This window comes from Dipodomys ordii, unplaced genomic scaffold, assembly GCF_000151885.1.
Source record: "Dipodomys ordii isolate 6190 unplaced genomic scaffold, Dord_2.0 Scaffold15, whole genome shotgun sequence".
Lineage (NCBI taxonomy): Eukaryota > Metazoa > Chordata > Mammalia > Rodentia > Heteromyidae > Dipodomys > Dipodomys ordii.
In genome coordinates, this window is record NW_012267231.1 from 18,819,526 (window position 1) to 18,835,009 (window position 15,484).

General features: G+C 54.3%; 1 protein-coding gene across 1 annotated transcript in view; it reads left to right on the top strand.

Annotated features, from left to right (window-relative positions):
- Positions 1–346: 346 nt before the first annotated feature.
- The window catches only part of Fah (fumarylacetoacetate hydrolase (fumarylacetoacetase)), an 18,848-nt gene continuing 3,710 nt past the window's right edge, over positions 347–15,484 (top strand). The window contains exons 1-11 of the mRNA XM_013012198.1: positions 347–571; positions 4,691–4,801; positions 5,333–5,454; positions 6,351–6,400; positions 9,017–9,107; positions 10,500–10,597; positions 10,694–10,746; positions 11,526–11,625; positions 12,279–12,409; positions 13,085–13,160; positions 13,977–14,023. Coding sequence (XP_012867652.1) covers positions 491–571; positions 4,691–4,801; positions 5,333–5,454; positions 6,351–6,400; positions 9,017–9,107; positions 10,500–10,597; positions 10,694–10,746; positions 11,526–11,625; positions 12,279–12,409; positions 13,085–13,160; positions 13,977–14,023 — 960 coding nt within the window. The 5' untranslated portion in view covers positions 347–490. The remainder of the gene's footprint in view (positions 572–4,690; positions 4,802–5,332; positions 5,455–6,350; positions 6,401–9,016; positions 9,108–10,499; positions 10,598–10,693; positions 10,747–11,525; positions 11,626–12,278; positions 12,410–13,084; positions 13,161–13,976; positions 14,024–15,484) is intronic.

Below are 15,484 nucleotides of genomic sequence, written 5' to 3' on the forward strand. Positions count from 1 at the left end.
TCCCCGGCCCGGCCCCGCCCTGGCCGCCGCGAGCGCAGCTGGAGGCGGCGCTGTGGTCTCCCCACGGCAGCGGAGCTCGCACATAGCCCCTAGCGAGCGGGGCGGGGCTCCTCATATGGGCGTGGCCAGAAAGTGGTTTCTTGGGCTGTGGAATGGGAGTGGTGTGATAAAAGCGAGATTATGGAAATGAGGGACAGGGGCGGGCTGCAGTGAGGGCGGAGGTGGACACGCGAAGGGGCGGGGTCTAGGGTATGCTTATGGGAGTGGGGGCGTGGCCTGGGCGGGGCGCTCGGGGGGATCTCCGCGGGGCGGAGCCCTGTCGCTGCGGGGTCTGCCGGCCGCTGCCCGGGACGCCGCTGGAGCGCTGGGCGGAGCGGCGCGAACCGAGGGTTGGGAAGAAGAGGGGGCGGGCGCGAACCCGGGCGCGGCCGGACCCTGGGGCCCCGTCCAGTCGCCGTCGCCCTCGGCCGTGCTGCGGGTGCCTGCTGCCATGTCCTTCGTGCCGGTGCCCGCGGACTCGGACTTCCCGATCCAGAATTTGCCCTATGGCGTCTTCTCCACCGCGGGCCGGGTGAGCGGGCGGGACCGTGGGGGGCCGGGGCGAGGGCCGCGGTGCTGCCGGAGGGTGCGAGACCGCCGGCCGCCGCCGTTCCCGGGACCCCTCCCCGGCCCGGCCAGCGCGTGCAATCCCTAACTCCAGAACCTGGAAAGTTCCATTTAATCCCCACGTTATTTATTTAATTTATTTGATCCTGGGGCTTGAACTCAGAACCTGGCGCTGCCCCCGAGCTCTCTTGCTCAAGGCTGGCGATCTACCACCTGAGTCACAACACTACTTCCAGCTTTTTACTGGTTCAGTGGAGATGAGAGCCTCGCGGGCTTTCCTGCCCGGGCTGGCCTCGCACCGCGGGCCTCGGAGCTCGGCCTCCGGCGTGGCTGGACCGGCAGGTGGGAGCACCGCAGCGGCGTTGCTCTTGTTCTGTGGTTGCCAGGCGGTGCGGGCTGAGGAGCCTCCGTGCCCTCGCTGACCCCGGCCATGCCTGGCACCTAAGGTTCCTGCAGTCCAGAAAGAGGCCTGGACAGGGCGGGCAGGGTCTGATCAGAAAGAGTGGGAAATCAGGGCCAAGGGGAGAGGAATGGGGGACAAGCAGATTCCGAGAGAGAGAGAGAGAGAGAGAGAGAGAGAGAGAGAGAGCATGCAGGTGTGTATGTGCATGCGTGTGTCCATGTGCATGTATGTGCGCATGTGCGCATGTGCGCATGTGTGTTCCTCTCCCACCTACAGATAAACTCCAATTCTAAATCATGGCACCCAGAACTATGGGGGAGATGTCTGCTAGGGCTGGGGCATTCTCCCTGGTGGAGTACCAGTTAAAAGAACTGCTTCCTGGAGTGGGGGGAGGAGCCCTTTCTCCCTGGCCTTTCCCTGGTACCCAGATGGTCTGGCCTTGTGTGGTCTTGCCCACGGTCAATGCTTTGATTGCACAACCAGAGGCCTTGACCCAGGTGTGGGTCACAGCCACAGCAGCCCCCTCCACAAACACTGCCTGTTAAACCTTAACTGTGCCAGCCAACCATGCTCCACAGGCAGAACCACCCTCTGACCCTGCGACCTTTGACCCTTGGCCCTCAGCAGATAGGACAGGCAGGCCCTCACCTGACCTGAGGGTCGAGAGGACTGGACAGGCATTTGTGAGCGCCAGGAAAATCTGGAATTCAGGTCCCTCTAGTGTGTGTGGCCAGAGGTTCCCAGACACTGCCCTGCTCCTTTATTGCTAGAATGTTCCAGGTAGCTGCTAGGGACTTCTGGTGGGCAAGCCCCTCCTCCCCCCTGGCCGCTGAGAAAGAGTGCCCAGAGGGAGAGTTAGCCTTTTTGGCTTTCCATCCGGAAAGTTCAGAGCATTCAAACTATGCTGATCTCCACTTTACACCCAGAAAGTTCAGAGCATTCAAACTATGCTGATCTCCACTTTCCATCCAGAAAGTTCAGAGCATTCAAACTATGCTGATCTCCACTGAATCTCCCAGGCATTGTGGTGGTGGCAGCTGAGGAATGAATGGCTGCCCCACTGTCCCCCATGGCGGGTCCCTCCATGCATGGATCGCTCACAAACGCTTCACCCTGGTAGAAACTGCAGTCTACCCACAGCTTTACTTCTGGCTTTTTGGTGTTGAATTGGAGATAAGAGTCTCACAGACTTTCCTCTCCATGCTGAGTCGCTAGGGTTACATCTATTCTATTTTTGTTGTTGGTTTATTTTTGTTATTTATGTTTTGAATGCTGGTTCTGGGGCTTGCACTCAGGGCCTGGGCGCTGTCCCTGAGCTCTTTTGCTGACAGCTAGTGCTCTTCCACTTAAACCACAGCTCTACTTCTGGCTTTTGGAGATAGGAGTCTCATGGCCTTTCCTGCCCAGGCTGACTTTGAACCTCAGTTCTCAGATCTCAGCCTGGTAAGTCATGAGCTCTGGGTGGATGTGTGTGCTTATACCCAGCTGTGTGTCAGCTTCCAGAACTCTGCACAGTCACCTGTGGCAGGACAGTTCCGCGTCCCATGCGACCAGATGCTGGGGAACAGAGGCAGTGTGTCCCGGTAGACAAAGGATGTGCCTCTCTCTAGTTGCTGTCTGAAGATCCAGGGGGAAACTGAGGCCAAGAGGGCGGGGCCTCGTAGGGATGGGAGGTTGGGGTGTGACAGCACTGGCCTGGAGTTCCTGTCCCAAACAGCATGGGAGAGAATCACCCTTCCGCCCCCCTCCCCTGCCATGTTCCACCTAGAGCGGTGCATTGGCACAATTGCTTTTCCAGGTCTCTAGGGCCCAACGGCTGGGACTAAGCTGGGTGCCGGCGGCTACGGCCTGTCATTCTAGCTACTCTGGAGACTGAGAGCTGAGGGTCTTGGTTTAAAGAAAGCAAGGACAGAAAGGTCTTGGGAAACTCTTATTTCCAATGAGCTAGCAAAAAGCCAGACATGAGGCATGTCTCATATGGTAGAACGCCAGCCTCAAGTAAAAAAGCCAAGCCAGAGTACACGGCCCTGAGTTCAAATTCCAATACCAGTGCCAACCTAAAAAGGAATTTTCCCCCTCAAGTTCTGGGGTGCAGCTGCTCCTACAACCTGAGCTTTCCCACTGGAGCCTCTGCTTCCAGCCCTGAGCACTATGTATGTATGGAGTTCTCCATGACCTGTAGCCCAAGTGCCTGGTCCCAGAGAAGGCCTAGGCTGCCTGAGGGGAATGGGGTTAGTGCAGGCGTCTGTGCAATAGCACAGAAGTTGGAACTTGGGGATTAGAACTCAGGGCCTCTTGGTTTTCAAGGCTGGTGCTGCGACACATGAGCCACAACTTCTGACCTTTTTGCTGCTGAGTTAGAGATAAGAGTCTCAGGGACTTTCCTGCCCTGGCTGGGTTTTTTTTGGTTGGTCATGGGGTTTAAACTCTGGGCCTGGGTGCTGTCCCTCAGCCCTTCAGCTCAAGGCAAGCGCTCTACCACTTGAGCCACAGCACCACTTCTGGCTTTTTCTGCTTATGTGGTGCTGAGGAATCAAACCCAGGGCCTCATGCATGCAAGGCAAGCACTCTACCACTGAGCCACCTTCCCAGCCCCCAAGGCTGGCTTTGAACTGCAGTTCTCAGTTTTCAGCCTTCTGAGTAGCTGGGATTACAGGTGTAAGTCACCAGTGTTGGCTGGTTGAGGCAATTTACTTGGGCACAAGGCTTGGACCAGGCTGCCTGCTCTTTCCACAGCCCAGGGCTATTTATTTCCCTTTGAGGAAACACAGAATCTCTTTATCTGCTCTCATGGATGTAGAGACAGGAGCCATACTCCATGCACCCCTCTCCAGGAGGCCCATGTAACGGAGTGCCTGTGGGGTGTTAGATCAGCTTTCTACCACATGAGCCAGGCTCACCGTGGCTTTTCCCTGAGCTAAGCACATGTCTTTTGTATGTGTGTATGTGAATATGTGCCCAGTACTGGGGCTTGAACTCAGGGCCTGGGCGCTCTCCCATAGCTTTTCTCTCGAGGCTGGCTCTTTAACAGCTGTGTGTGTGTGTGTGTGTGTGTGTATGTGTGTGTGTGTGTGTGTGTGTTGGTCCTGGGGCTTGAACTCAAGGTCTGGGTGCTGTCCCTATGCTCTTTTGTTCAAGGCTAGCATTCTACCACTTGAGCCACAGTCCACTTCCAGCTTTTTCTTTTTTTTGTTTTTGGGTCCGGTTGTGGGGCCTGAACTCTGGGTCTGGGCACTGTCCCTCAGCTCTTCAGCTCAAGGCTAGTGCTCTACCACTTGAGCCACAGCGCCACTTCCGGCTTTTTTCTTTTTGCTTATGTGGTGCTGAGGAATCGAACCCAGGGCCTCAGGCATGCAAGGCAAGCGCTCTACCACTGAGCCACCTTCCCAGCCCCACTTCCAGCTTTTTCTGAGTAGTTAATTGGAGATAAGAGTCTCTCAAACTTTCCTGCCTGGGCTGGTCCCGAACCAAGATCCTCAAATCTCAGCTTCCTTAGGTGTGAGCCACTGGCGCCCAACCACATACATGCAGCCTTTTGCTGGTTAATTAGAGATGAGAGTCTCACAAATGTCCCTTCTGGGCTGACTTTGAACTTTGATCCTCAGATCGCCGCCTCCTGAGTATCTAGGATTGCAGAGGTAAGCCACCAGTTCTTGGCTGACCATCCTGTCTTCCTCCTAGCCGAAGCCCCGGATTGGAGTGGCTATCGGGGAGCAGATCTTGGACCTCAGTGCCATTGCACACCTCTTCACTGGACCTGCTCTCTGCCAGCACCAGCACGTCTTCCAAGAGGTAGGACGGGCGCCATGCTCCCCCCCTGCAGTACCCCCTCCCAGAAATGCCATCTGCTCTTACTCAGCGCCTCTGTGCGTGAGGGAGACGCTGTCCCGCATGACCGGCTGGCCAGTGCAGGTGGGAGCCCTTCTGAGACAGACCCACTGGCAGGCGACATCTTCTCTTTTTTTTTTTTTTTGCCAGTCCTGAGACTTGAACTCAGGGCCTGGCTGCTATTCCTGAGCTTCTTTTGTTCAAGGCTAGTGCTCTACCACTTGATCCACAGGCTCTACTTTTGGCTTTTTGGTGGTTAATTGGACATAAGAGCTTCCCAAACTTTCTTGGCTTTGGACTGCAGTCCTTAGACCTCAGCCTCCTGAGTAGCTGGGATTACAGGTGTGAGCCATTGCACCCAGCTTCCAAGAGCATTGAGGAGTAGAACCTTCTTACGGAGTGGCTGGCCCTCACTGGGAAGGCAATGGTGGTAGTGGTGTGCTTCTCTAGATCTTTCCCACACTGTGACCTCTTCTCTGCCTCTTCTCGTCCTAGTCAACGCTCAACAGCTTCATGGGCTTGGGCCAGGCTGCCTGGAAGGAGGCGAGGGCATACCTGCAGGACTTGCTGTCTGCCAGCCAAGCCAGGCTGAGAGATGACACTGAGCTCCGGAAGCGGTGAGGGCCATGGGCTGGGTGGCAGGCCGTGCGTGTGGGGCTGGGTGGCAGACCATGAGGATCTGGCCTGTGGCTGGGCCTGGTGAACCCAGCCCAACACCATCCAGTCCCTCTCTGGGACATGTGGGCAGCCCTGGGATTACCGATCAGCCAAGCTAGCCCCTGCTCTGTCCCCATCCACTCCAGCCACACCTTCTCTGCTCCTTCCCCTTCTTTCTTTTTCTCTCAGAACTTGAACTCAGGTCCTAGGTGCTGTCCCTGAGCTTTTTTTTTTGTTTTGTTTTGGTTGCTCATGGGGCCTGAACTTTCAGCCTGGGCGCTGTCCCTCAGCTCTTCAGTTCAAGGCTAGCGCTCTACCATGTGAGCCACAGAGTCACTTCCGGCTTTTTCTGCTTATGTGGTGCTGAGGAATCAAACCCAGGGCCTCATGCATGCAAGGCAAGCACTCTACCACTGAGCCACCTTCCCAGCCCTGTTCCTGAGCTTTTTCACTCATGTCTGGCACTCTACTACTTGAGCCACAGCTCCACTTCCAGTTTTCTGCTGGTTCATTGGAGATAAAGAGTCTCACAGACTTTCCTGCCCGGGCTGGCTTTGAACTGCGATCCTCAATCTCAGCCTCCTGAGTAGCTAGGATGACAGGCGTGAGCCACCATGCCTGGCCTCTTCTTTGTTTTCTAGCATAGAGGATCCCGTCCCCCAGCCCTGTTTTTCAGAGGAGGAGGTTTGAGAGAGAAGGGGCAGTCAGCTGTGTGTGGCATTGTGGATGTGATTTTCCAGACCATCACAGAGGGCGAGTGCAATTCTGGGCTGAGTCTGCAGGTCTTAGCCGGAGTGGGGCTTCTGTGTACCATGCTCCTGACCTTGACCTTGAAGCCCCTGGTTCTGCATTTCAGGGCCTTCGTCTCCCAGACCTCTGCCACCATGCACCTTCCAGCCACCATCGGTGAGTGCTGATGTTGTTGCTAAGTCAATGTGGACAGAATCTGGCGAGTGCTTAGTTCCCCGTCCCAGGCAAGAGGAAAGCAGGCTGGGCTTCGGCTGTGAGTGGGGTCTCAGCCCACTTGTGGCCATTGGGTCTGGCTGGGAGCTCCGGATCCCTCGGGGTCCTGGTCAGTCACGTGACCCATGTATGTCAGTGCCCTCCCTCTTCCCAGAAGGCTGTGGGGCAAGTGCTCCAAGTGGTCATCAGAGCCGCCATTTTGTTTGCCCATTAGTGGGGTTTGAACCCAGAGACTGTGTGCTCTCACTTGGCTTTTTCACTCAAAGTTGGTGTTCTGCCACTTGAGCCACAATTCCACGTCTAGTTTTTTGGTGGCTGGAGATAACAGTCTCGTGAGCTTTCCTGCCTAGACTGGCCTCACACCATAATCCTTATATCTCAGTCTGATGAGTAGCTGGGATTCAGGTGAGAGGCACCAGCACATGGCTTTTTTTCCCTTTTGGTTCTGGTCCTGAGACTGGAACTCAGGGTCTGGGTCCTGTCCCTGAGCTTTCACTCAAGGCTGGTGCTCTACCACTCCAGCCACAGCTCCACTTCTAAAGTTTTTGCTGGTTCACTGGAGATAAGAGTCTTGCAGATGTTTCTGCCTGGAGCTGGCTTTGAACTGCGATCCTCAGATCTCAGCCTCCTGAGTAGCTGGGCTTACAAGCGTGAGCCACCAGTACCGGGTTGTTTTGTATTTCCTTTTTTTTGTAGTTATTGTTGGCCATGGGACTTGAACTCAGGGCCTGGGCACTGACTCTAAGCTTTCCTGCTCAAGGCTAGTGCTCTACCACTTTGAGACACAGTGCCACTTCCTAGATTTCTTCCTTCTTTTTTTTTTTTTTAATGTGAGATTTGGGACACTCAACAAGCCAGTGATCCCAAGTGGGTTTCCCTGCAGATTTTAGTCATTCATCCCCTCAGATTTTAGTCATTCATCTCCTCAGTGGGGGAGGGCATCTGTAGCCTGCAACCTCCCCGTTCAGTTCACCAATTATTAGACGCCAGGTGTGTTCCTGTTCAAGCAAGGCCTTGTTGTGGTCCTGAGAGGGAGTCTAGTAGAATGAAGTGGTTGTGATCTTACCAAAACCGGAAGGCCCCCGGGAAGGAAAGCTCACCGGGGAGGAGGCAGATAAGGGGATAGCAAGGAAGGAAGAAGTCAGCGAGAGAAAGTAAGGCGGTGCTGGAATTGAAACCCACTGGTGAGGGGGAAAGAAGTGGTCCAGATTGCAGACACAGCCTAAGCAAATGTGTGGCTCCTGAGGCGGTGTGTGTGTGTGTGTGTGTGTGTGTGTGTGTGTGTGTGTGTGTGTGTGTGTCCCTGTGTGGGGTCACAAGCAGTGTATGTGGTACAAGAAGTAGAAGCCAGTGGCTCACACTTGTAATCCTAGCTACTCAGGAGGCTGAGATCTGAGGATCACAGTTCAAAGCCAGCCAGAGCAGGAAAGTCTGTGAGACTCCTATCTCCAATAAACCACTCAGAAAACCAAAAGTGGTGCGCTGTGGCTCAAGTGGTAGAGCACTTACCTTGAACTGAAGAGCTGAGGGACAGCATCCAGGCCCAGAAGTAGAAGCAGAGAGCACTTCATCGGATAAACACAGATCCCAGTTCAAATCCTTCCCCACCCCACCCCCCAAAAAAAAATCACAAACAAACAAAAGGAAACTTAAGTGTTAGACTTGGGAAGCTCAGAAACTCCCTAAGGGGAGTGGGCCAAGGGCTGGTGGGCACGCTGATCATCCCAGCCACTCTAGAAGCTGCAGTGTGAGGATTGCAGTTCAAAGCCAGCCTGGGCAAGAAGGCCCATGAGACTCTTAACTCCAGCGAACCAGCAAAACTCAGTAGAGCCAGGACTCAAGTGGTAGAGTGCCAGCTTTGGGTGAAAAAGCTCAGGGACAGGGCTGGGATGTAGCTCAGTGGCAAAGCGCTTGCCTAGCAAGCGCAACGTCCTGGGTTCGATCCCCAGTACCAAAAAAGAAAAGACAAAAAAAATACAGTTAAAAAAAAAAAAACCACACACAAAAAAAGCTCAGGGACAGCACCAGGGCCCCAAGTTCAAGTCTCCATACCAGTACCTAAAAACAAAACAAAAAAGACACCACCACCAAGTGTTGGTGTTGGTGTTAGACTCACCTGTAATCCTAGCTACATAGCAGATTGAGAGGTGAGGATCAAGGTTTGAAGCCAGCCAGGGCAGAAAAGTCCATGAGATTCTTATCTCCAGTGAACCACCAAAAAAAAAAAAAAAAAAAAAGCTGGAAGTGGAGCTGTGGCTCAAGTGGTAGAGCTTCATCTTTGAATTAGACACACTAAGGGACATGAGGTCCAGCCTCAGTACTGGCCAAAAACAGATGTGGAAGGGTATCGGCTACTCCATATTCAGATTCTACGGTTTTCCTACTTTTTAATTTGTTTCTCAGGGCAAAGGTTCTAAGAATGACTGGGACTACAAGCATGAGCTACCATGCCTGGCCAGAAATGGGTCTTGAATGAGGCACTTGAGTGTGTGCTCCCGGCCTCATCCGGGCCTCTCCACTGTGGGCATCCCTGATGGGCTGGGCTTGGTCCTTTTTTAGGAGACTACACGGATTTCTATTCCTTCCGGCAACACGCCACCAACATTGGTATCATCTTCCGGGGAAAGGACAACGCCCTCATGCCCAACTGGTGCGTCCGGTGGCGGCTCAGGGTGGGCTCTTGGTCTGTCTGTCAAGTTCAGCAGGTTTGGGTTTTTTTTGTGGTGCCAATAGTGGGGCTTGAACTCATGGCCTTGCACTCTCCCTTGGCTTTTCCAATCGAGGCTAGTACTCTACCTCTTGAACCACAGCTCTCCTTCTACCTTTCTTGGTGGCTCATTGGAGATCAGTGTCTCAGAAGTCAGCGTCTGAACCACGATCCCCAGACTCCAGCTTCCTGAATAGCTGGGATTATAGGCGTGAGCACCTAGCCCAGCTTTTATTAATGTTTTGATTCAAGGTCTCAGTATGTCTCTCCAGTCCAAGCCAGCCTGGGCCCTCTGACCCTCTTGTTCTTGCCTTACAAATGCAGGGATTACAAGTGTGTGTCACCATATTGGCTTCCTATTTTTGTGTGTGACTTGATTATTTCACTTAATACAGTGTCGTCCAGACTTACTTATACTGTAGCCTGCATCAGAATTTTCCCTTTCTTCAGGCTATGTTTCCATTATATAACTTTTTTTTCTATAGGCATTGGGAATATACATATATCCATATATATGTGGATATGTGTGAATATTTACATGAATATATGTGAATGTGTGTGTGTGTGCGCACACAGATGTCAGAACAAGGTCTTGAACGCAAAGCCTTGCACTTTTGCTAGGTCAAACCCTGTACTGGTTAATCAATGACAAGCATCTCAGACTTTCCTGCCGGGGCTGCTTTTGAACCTGAAATCTTCAGATCTCAGCTTTTTGTATAGTTGGGTTCTGGGCATGATCCATAGGTGCACTGAATTTGTTTTTGTTTTTAATTGATTGTGGGGCTTTAAGTCAGGGCTCGGGCGCTGTTCCTGAGCTCTTTCACTCAAGGCTAGAGCTCTACCACTTTGAGTCATGCGCCACTTCCGGTTTCCTGGTGGTTCATTGGAGATCAGAGTCTCATGCACTTTCCTAACTGGGCTGGCTTTGAACCACGATCCTCAGCTTTCAGCTTCCTGGGTAGCTGGGATGACAGACAGGAGCCACCTCCTGTGGTGGCTCAAATCTCCCAGCACAGGTAGTCAGTGTCACATCTGGGCATGCGTGGCTGTTGGTTTGACACAGCTTCTCAGGAGCTTTTTTGTCCAGGCTGGTCTGGACCTCAGATACTTCTACCCTGTACTACTATGCCTGCCTTCTTTCTTCCTTTCCTTTTTCTCTGTTGCCTAAGATAAGGTTTCATGGGCATTTTGCTCAGGCTGGCCTCCAATGGCAGTCCTCTCAATCCCTGCCTCTCTAGTAGTCAGGTTCACAGGTGTGGGCCTGTGTCATTCCGGTTTACTTTGCAGTATTTTAACAGCGTCCATGCCCCTTTCCCTTGCTTGTGTCTGAACCAGGCTGCACTTGCCTGTTGGCTACCATGGCCGGGCCTCCTCCGTGGTGGTGTCCGGCACCCCAATCCGAAGGCCCACGGGGCAGATGAGACCTGACAATTGTAAGTGATTTCCAATACCTGGTCCTGCCCAGCTCAGCTGCTGGTACCCGTGCAGCCTGGCACTCACGGCACCCCCTTGTGTTGGTGTCATTTCAGCCAAGCCTCCTGTATACGGCGCCTCTAAACTCCTGGATATCGAGTTGGAAATGGTGAGCTGTGTGGGGAGTTGCATTAGTTCTGGATATACAGGAGCATGAAGAAGGGAATGGGAGGGGAGGGGAGAGGAGGGGAGGGAAGGGGAGGGAAGGGAAGGGGTGTGACCAGAGACTTATGGAAATCTAACCCTGTATTTCTTTCTCCATAGAGTAACAGTTCAATAGTTACTCATTTATGTTCTTATTTTTTTCTTCCTCTTCCTCCTCCTCCTCCTCCTCTTCCTCTTCCTCCTCCTCCTCCTCTTCCTCCTCCTCCTCCTCTTCTTCTTCTTCGTCTTCTTCTTTTTGGTGCCAATCCAGGGGTTTGAACTCAGGGCCTGCGTACTGTCCCTGAACATTTTTGTTTAAGGCTAGTGCTCTACCACTTGAGCCACAGCTCCACTTCTGACTTTTTTGGTAGTTAATTGGAAATAAAAATCTCATGGACTTTTCTACCTGGGCTGGCTTTGAACCACGATCCTCAGATCTCACAGGCTTCTGAATAGTTAGGATTACAGGCCTGGGTCACCGTGCTTGGCTGTGAGCAGAAGGGAAGAACAGCAGGCCGCCCAGGCAGCTGGGCCTCGCTTTCCTGGGGTGGCCGTGTGGCTGCGTGGCTACAGTTCCATGACTCGGAGTTGCCGTAGGTTCAGTCCAGGCTCAGTGGCAGTCCTGGCCCCTGGCAAGGCTGGGAAATTTCTGTGACCTTCGGTTTCCAGCTGACAAAGGTCCTGGGGCTGTGCAGGTCAGTCCCAGACACTAACCCTGATTCCTCCCCTACCCGCTCTGGTTAGGCCTTCTTTGTAGGTCCTGGGAACCGGTTTGGGGAGCCGATCCCCATCTCCAGGGCCCACGAGCACATCTTCGGGATGGTTCTCATGAACGACTGGAGTGGTAATGGTGGCAGGGGGTACAGCAGGCCAGGAATGTGGGGGGCAGACTGGTTTCTGTTTCTGAGGACCGGGCCACTTCACCAGACTGTCTGGGTCTGCTGACTGCATTCATTGGTGTTCACTGAGCACATATTAAGTGCCGGGCCCTATCAGTCCTAGGGATCTGGTGGGCTTTGGGGTGTCTCTCCTCTTCATCTGCATCATTGTGACCATCCTTTGTCTGTCCTTTTTTTGTGTGCTGGTTCTGGGACTTGAACTGGGGGCCTGGGCACTGTCCCTGAGCTTTGTGTGCTCAAGGCTAGAGCGTTACCACTTGGGCCACAGTTCCACTTCTAGCTTTTTGATAGTGAATTCTCCAGTTAAGATAGGAGTCTCATGACTTTCCTGCCCAGGCTGGCTTTGAAACACAATCCTCAGATCTCAGCCTCCTGAGTAGCTGGGATTACAGGTGTATGCCACCAGCTTGTCCATCTTTCTATTATGACCTGGCACCATGGCGTCAAGGGCCTCTCCTCTTTGGTACTGGGTGATTTCTCCCCTGGTTTTGGGGCAGCCTGGACAGGGCTAGCGTGCCAGGTTCTGGTGAGGGCAGAGGGAAGGTTGGGACAAGCAGGGTGGGCTGGGCAAGCACCCCTCCCCCCCTTCTCCTTCTAGCTCGGGACATCCAGCAGTGGGAGTATGTCCCGCTGGGCCCGTTCCTCGGGAAGAGCTTTGGGACCACCATCTCCCCATGGGTGGTCCCCATGGAGGCCCTCATGCCCTTCGTCCTGCCCAACCCTGAGCAGGTAAGCACACATGCCTTGGTTTTGGTCTGTGCTGGTCCTGGGGCTTGAACTCTGGGCCAGGGCACTGTCCCTCAGCTCAAGGCTGGCGCTCTACCACTTGAGCCACAGCACCACTTTCGGTTTTCTGGTGGTTCATTGGAGATAAAGAGTCTCACGTCCCTTTCTGTCCGGGCTGGCTTTGAACCTTGCTCCTCAGATCTCAGCCTCCTGAGTAGCTGAGATTACACGTGTGAGCCCCCATACTGGGACCCTGCCATCTCCAGGCCCAGGGGCTCGCCCTGCACATACCCCAAATCGAGACCCTGGGGGCGCTGGCCGGAGCTCTATGGAGGTGCATATCTAGGAGGGCCCGGGGATCCCAAGCTATCACTTAATGACAACAAATGGCGCCAGTAAATACTCCCTCTGCCCTCTGCGGGATGGAGGGGGAGCTGCTGCGACCCCAGGCCTGGGTCACCCCACTCCCGGCCAGGGCCTCGTCAGGCCCCTGCGCCCCTGCGCCCCCTGCGTGAGGCCGGGCGGGCTGGCCATGGTAGATGATCTGATCGTCTCAGCGGCTCCAGGGCTGAGCTAGGGAGGATCACGGTTCTGGGGCAGGGCGCACGCGTGCTGGAGGCCCCGCGTTCCCGGGCGGGCGGCCTGCCTTGACGGTGACCGGGGCTGCTCCTCCCCCAGGTCCCCCAGCCCCTGCCCTACCTCTGCCATGACCGGCCGTACTCCTTCGACATCAGGCTCTCCGTCGCCCTGAAAGGTATGTGGTGTGCGGCTGTGCCTTGGCACGGGCGGGCGCAGGGCCGGGCCAGGCGCAGGGCCGGCCTGCCGGGTTCCCACACTCCGTACCCGGCGCCCCGCCTCCTGGCCCGCGGAGGCCGGTGTTCTGTCCAGGGCCTGTCTTGCGTTTTGTTTGTGCTCAGTGTTTGATGCTCTGGCTTGGGCTGCCTGGCTCAAGGCCGGAGCTCTACCACCTGAGCCACAGCCCCGCTCCTGGCTTTGCTGGTTCATTGCAGGTAAGAGCATCGCGCCTTTCCCGCTTGGGTGGACCGTGTGATCCTCTGATCATAGGTGGACCGTGTGATCATCTGATCATGGGTGGGTCGTGTGATCCTCTGATCATGGGTGGGTCGTGTGATCCTCTGATCATAGGTGGACCGTGTGATCCTCTGATCATAGGTGGACCGTGTGATCCTCTGATCATGGGTGGGTCGTGTGATCCTCTGATCATGGGTGGATCGTGTGATCTTCTGATCATGGGTGGATCGTGTGATCCTCTGATCATGGGTGGATCGTGTGATCCTCTGATCATGGGTGGACCGTGTGATCCTCTGATCATGTGTGTGAGAGCACGCACTCAGGGCCGCATGTTAGCCGGGCACGGTGGCTCACGCCCATCATCCCAGCTTCTCGGGACGGAGATAGGAGGATCACGGTTCAAAGCCAGGTTGGGCAGGAAAGTCCCCGAGGGACCAGCAAAAAGCCGGAAGTGGAGTGGTGGCTCGAGTGGCAGGGTGCCGGCCGTGAGCCCCTGTGCCTGGAGGCCTTGGTGACCACGTCTTCTCTGTGTTGGCAGGCGAAGGCATGCAGCAGGCCGCCACCATCTGCACGTCCAATTTCAAGGCAAGCTTTGAAGCCCACACCTCTTCTTAGGAGTCAGGAGAGGGAGACTTTTCTCCCTGGCGGGAAGGGAGAAAGATCTGTGATATTTTGTGATGCGAGATTGGTTTTTTTAGACATTTTTGCTGGGGTTGGCCTGAGACCATGATCTAAGGTTTCTTGCATGGCTTAAACTACAGGCATAAACGACTGCAGCTGGCTTGTTTGTTGAGATGGGGAGGGGCCTCTTAATGACTTCTTTGATACTGGCTTCCAACTGCCGTCCTCTTGATCTTAACCTCCCAAGTAACTGAGATAATAGGTGTGAGCCACCATGTTTGGCCAACTTAATCCTTTTTTAGGTCTCTCTCTCTCTCTGGTACACTGGGCATTGAACCCAGATTCTCCTTAGGAAGAAGCACTCAGATAGGTCTTGTGCTCCTGCTCAAGCTGTTCTAAGGCCACAATCCTCTTACCTGTGTCTCCTGGATAGCTGGGATTACAGGTTTGCAGCACTATGCCTGGCCCCTAAGTAAAATTTCAACTGAAGCTTAAGCCACCTAGATACAAACATGTCCTTTGTGAGTATGCAGCAACATCCCCACATGCCCATATATACACATCTATCTATCTATCATCTATCTATCTATCTATCTATCTATCTATCTATCTATCTATCTATCTATCTATCTATCTATCCATCTATGTATATAGATGTGTATATAGATGTATCTTCATAGCCATTGTTCAGAACAGATTATAGGGACAGCTTATATTTTTCATCACCATGTAGTATTCCACTGTATCAACTTTGAGCCAGAGCCCGGCTCCTCGTATTTCTTCTTGCTACAGTGCTATATTAGAAAGGAGGCACGAGGAAACAAGCCATCAAGAGGCCAGCAAACAGCTGGGCACCGGTGCACACTTGTGCACCAAAAGATGAATATTAGCATGTCCATCATAACTCTAGGACGGCCCCAGACAGGAAACAGTGGAATACGACATGGTGAAAGCTTGCTTTCTGGGGATCTGGGGACCTGTGAATCTGGGGACCTGTGAATCTGGGGGTCGGGGGCCTGGGGTTTGGTCCTGGGACAGTATGGGGCAGGGAGAAGGAAGAGGGGGGCGTGGGAGAAGAGGAAGATGCGGGCCTGGGTTGGCGCGTATATGCGGTGGGGTGCAGTGGGGTGTGGCAGGCGTGCACAGATCCACTCACTGGCCCACTGAGTGTTCCAGAAGCCCAAGGAGTGGGGGTTGTAAGGGACGCAGCTCAGGGGCTGGGGGCTGGCCAGGCAGGGGTGGCTGTGCGCACGTGGGGTCAGGGCTGGTGCGCAGCCCGGCAGGGAGGTGGCCCTGGGGAGGCTGGGGGGGAGCACCAGGCTGCCAGGGCGCCACGGGGCTCATGCAGGAGATGGTGGTGGGCGCACAAGAAAGATGGATGTCCGTCCTCCCTCCCTCATTTCCTCCCTCCCCCTCCCTCCCCCC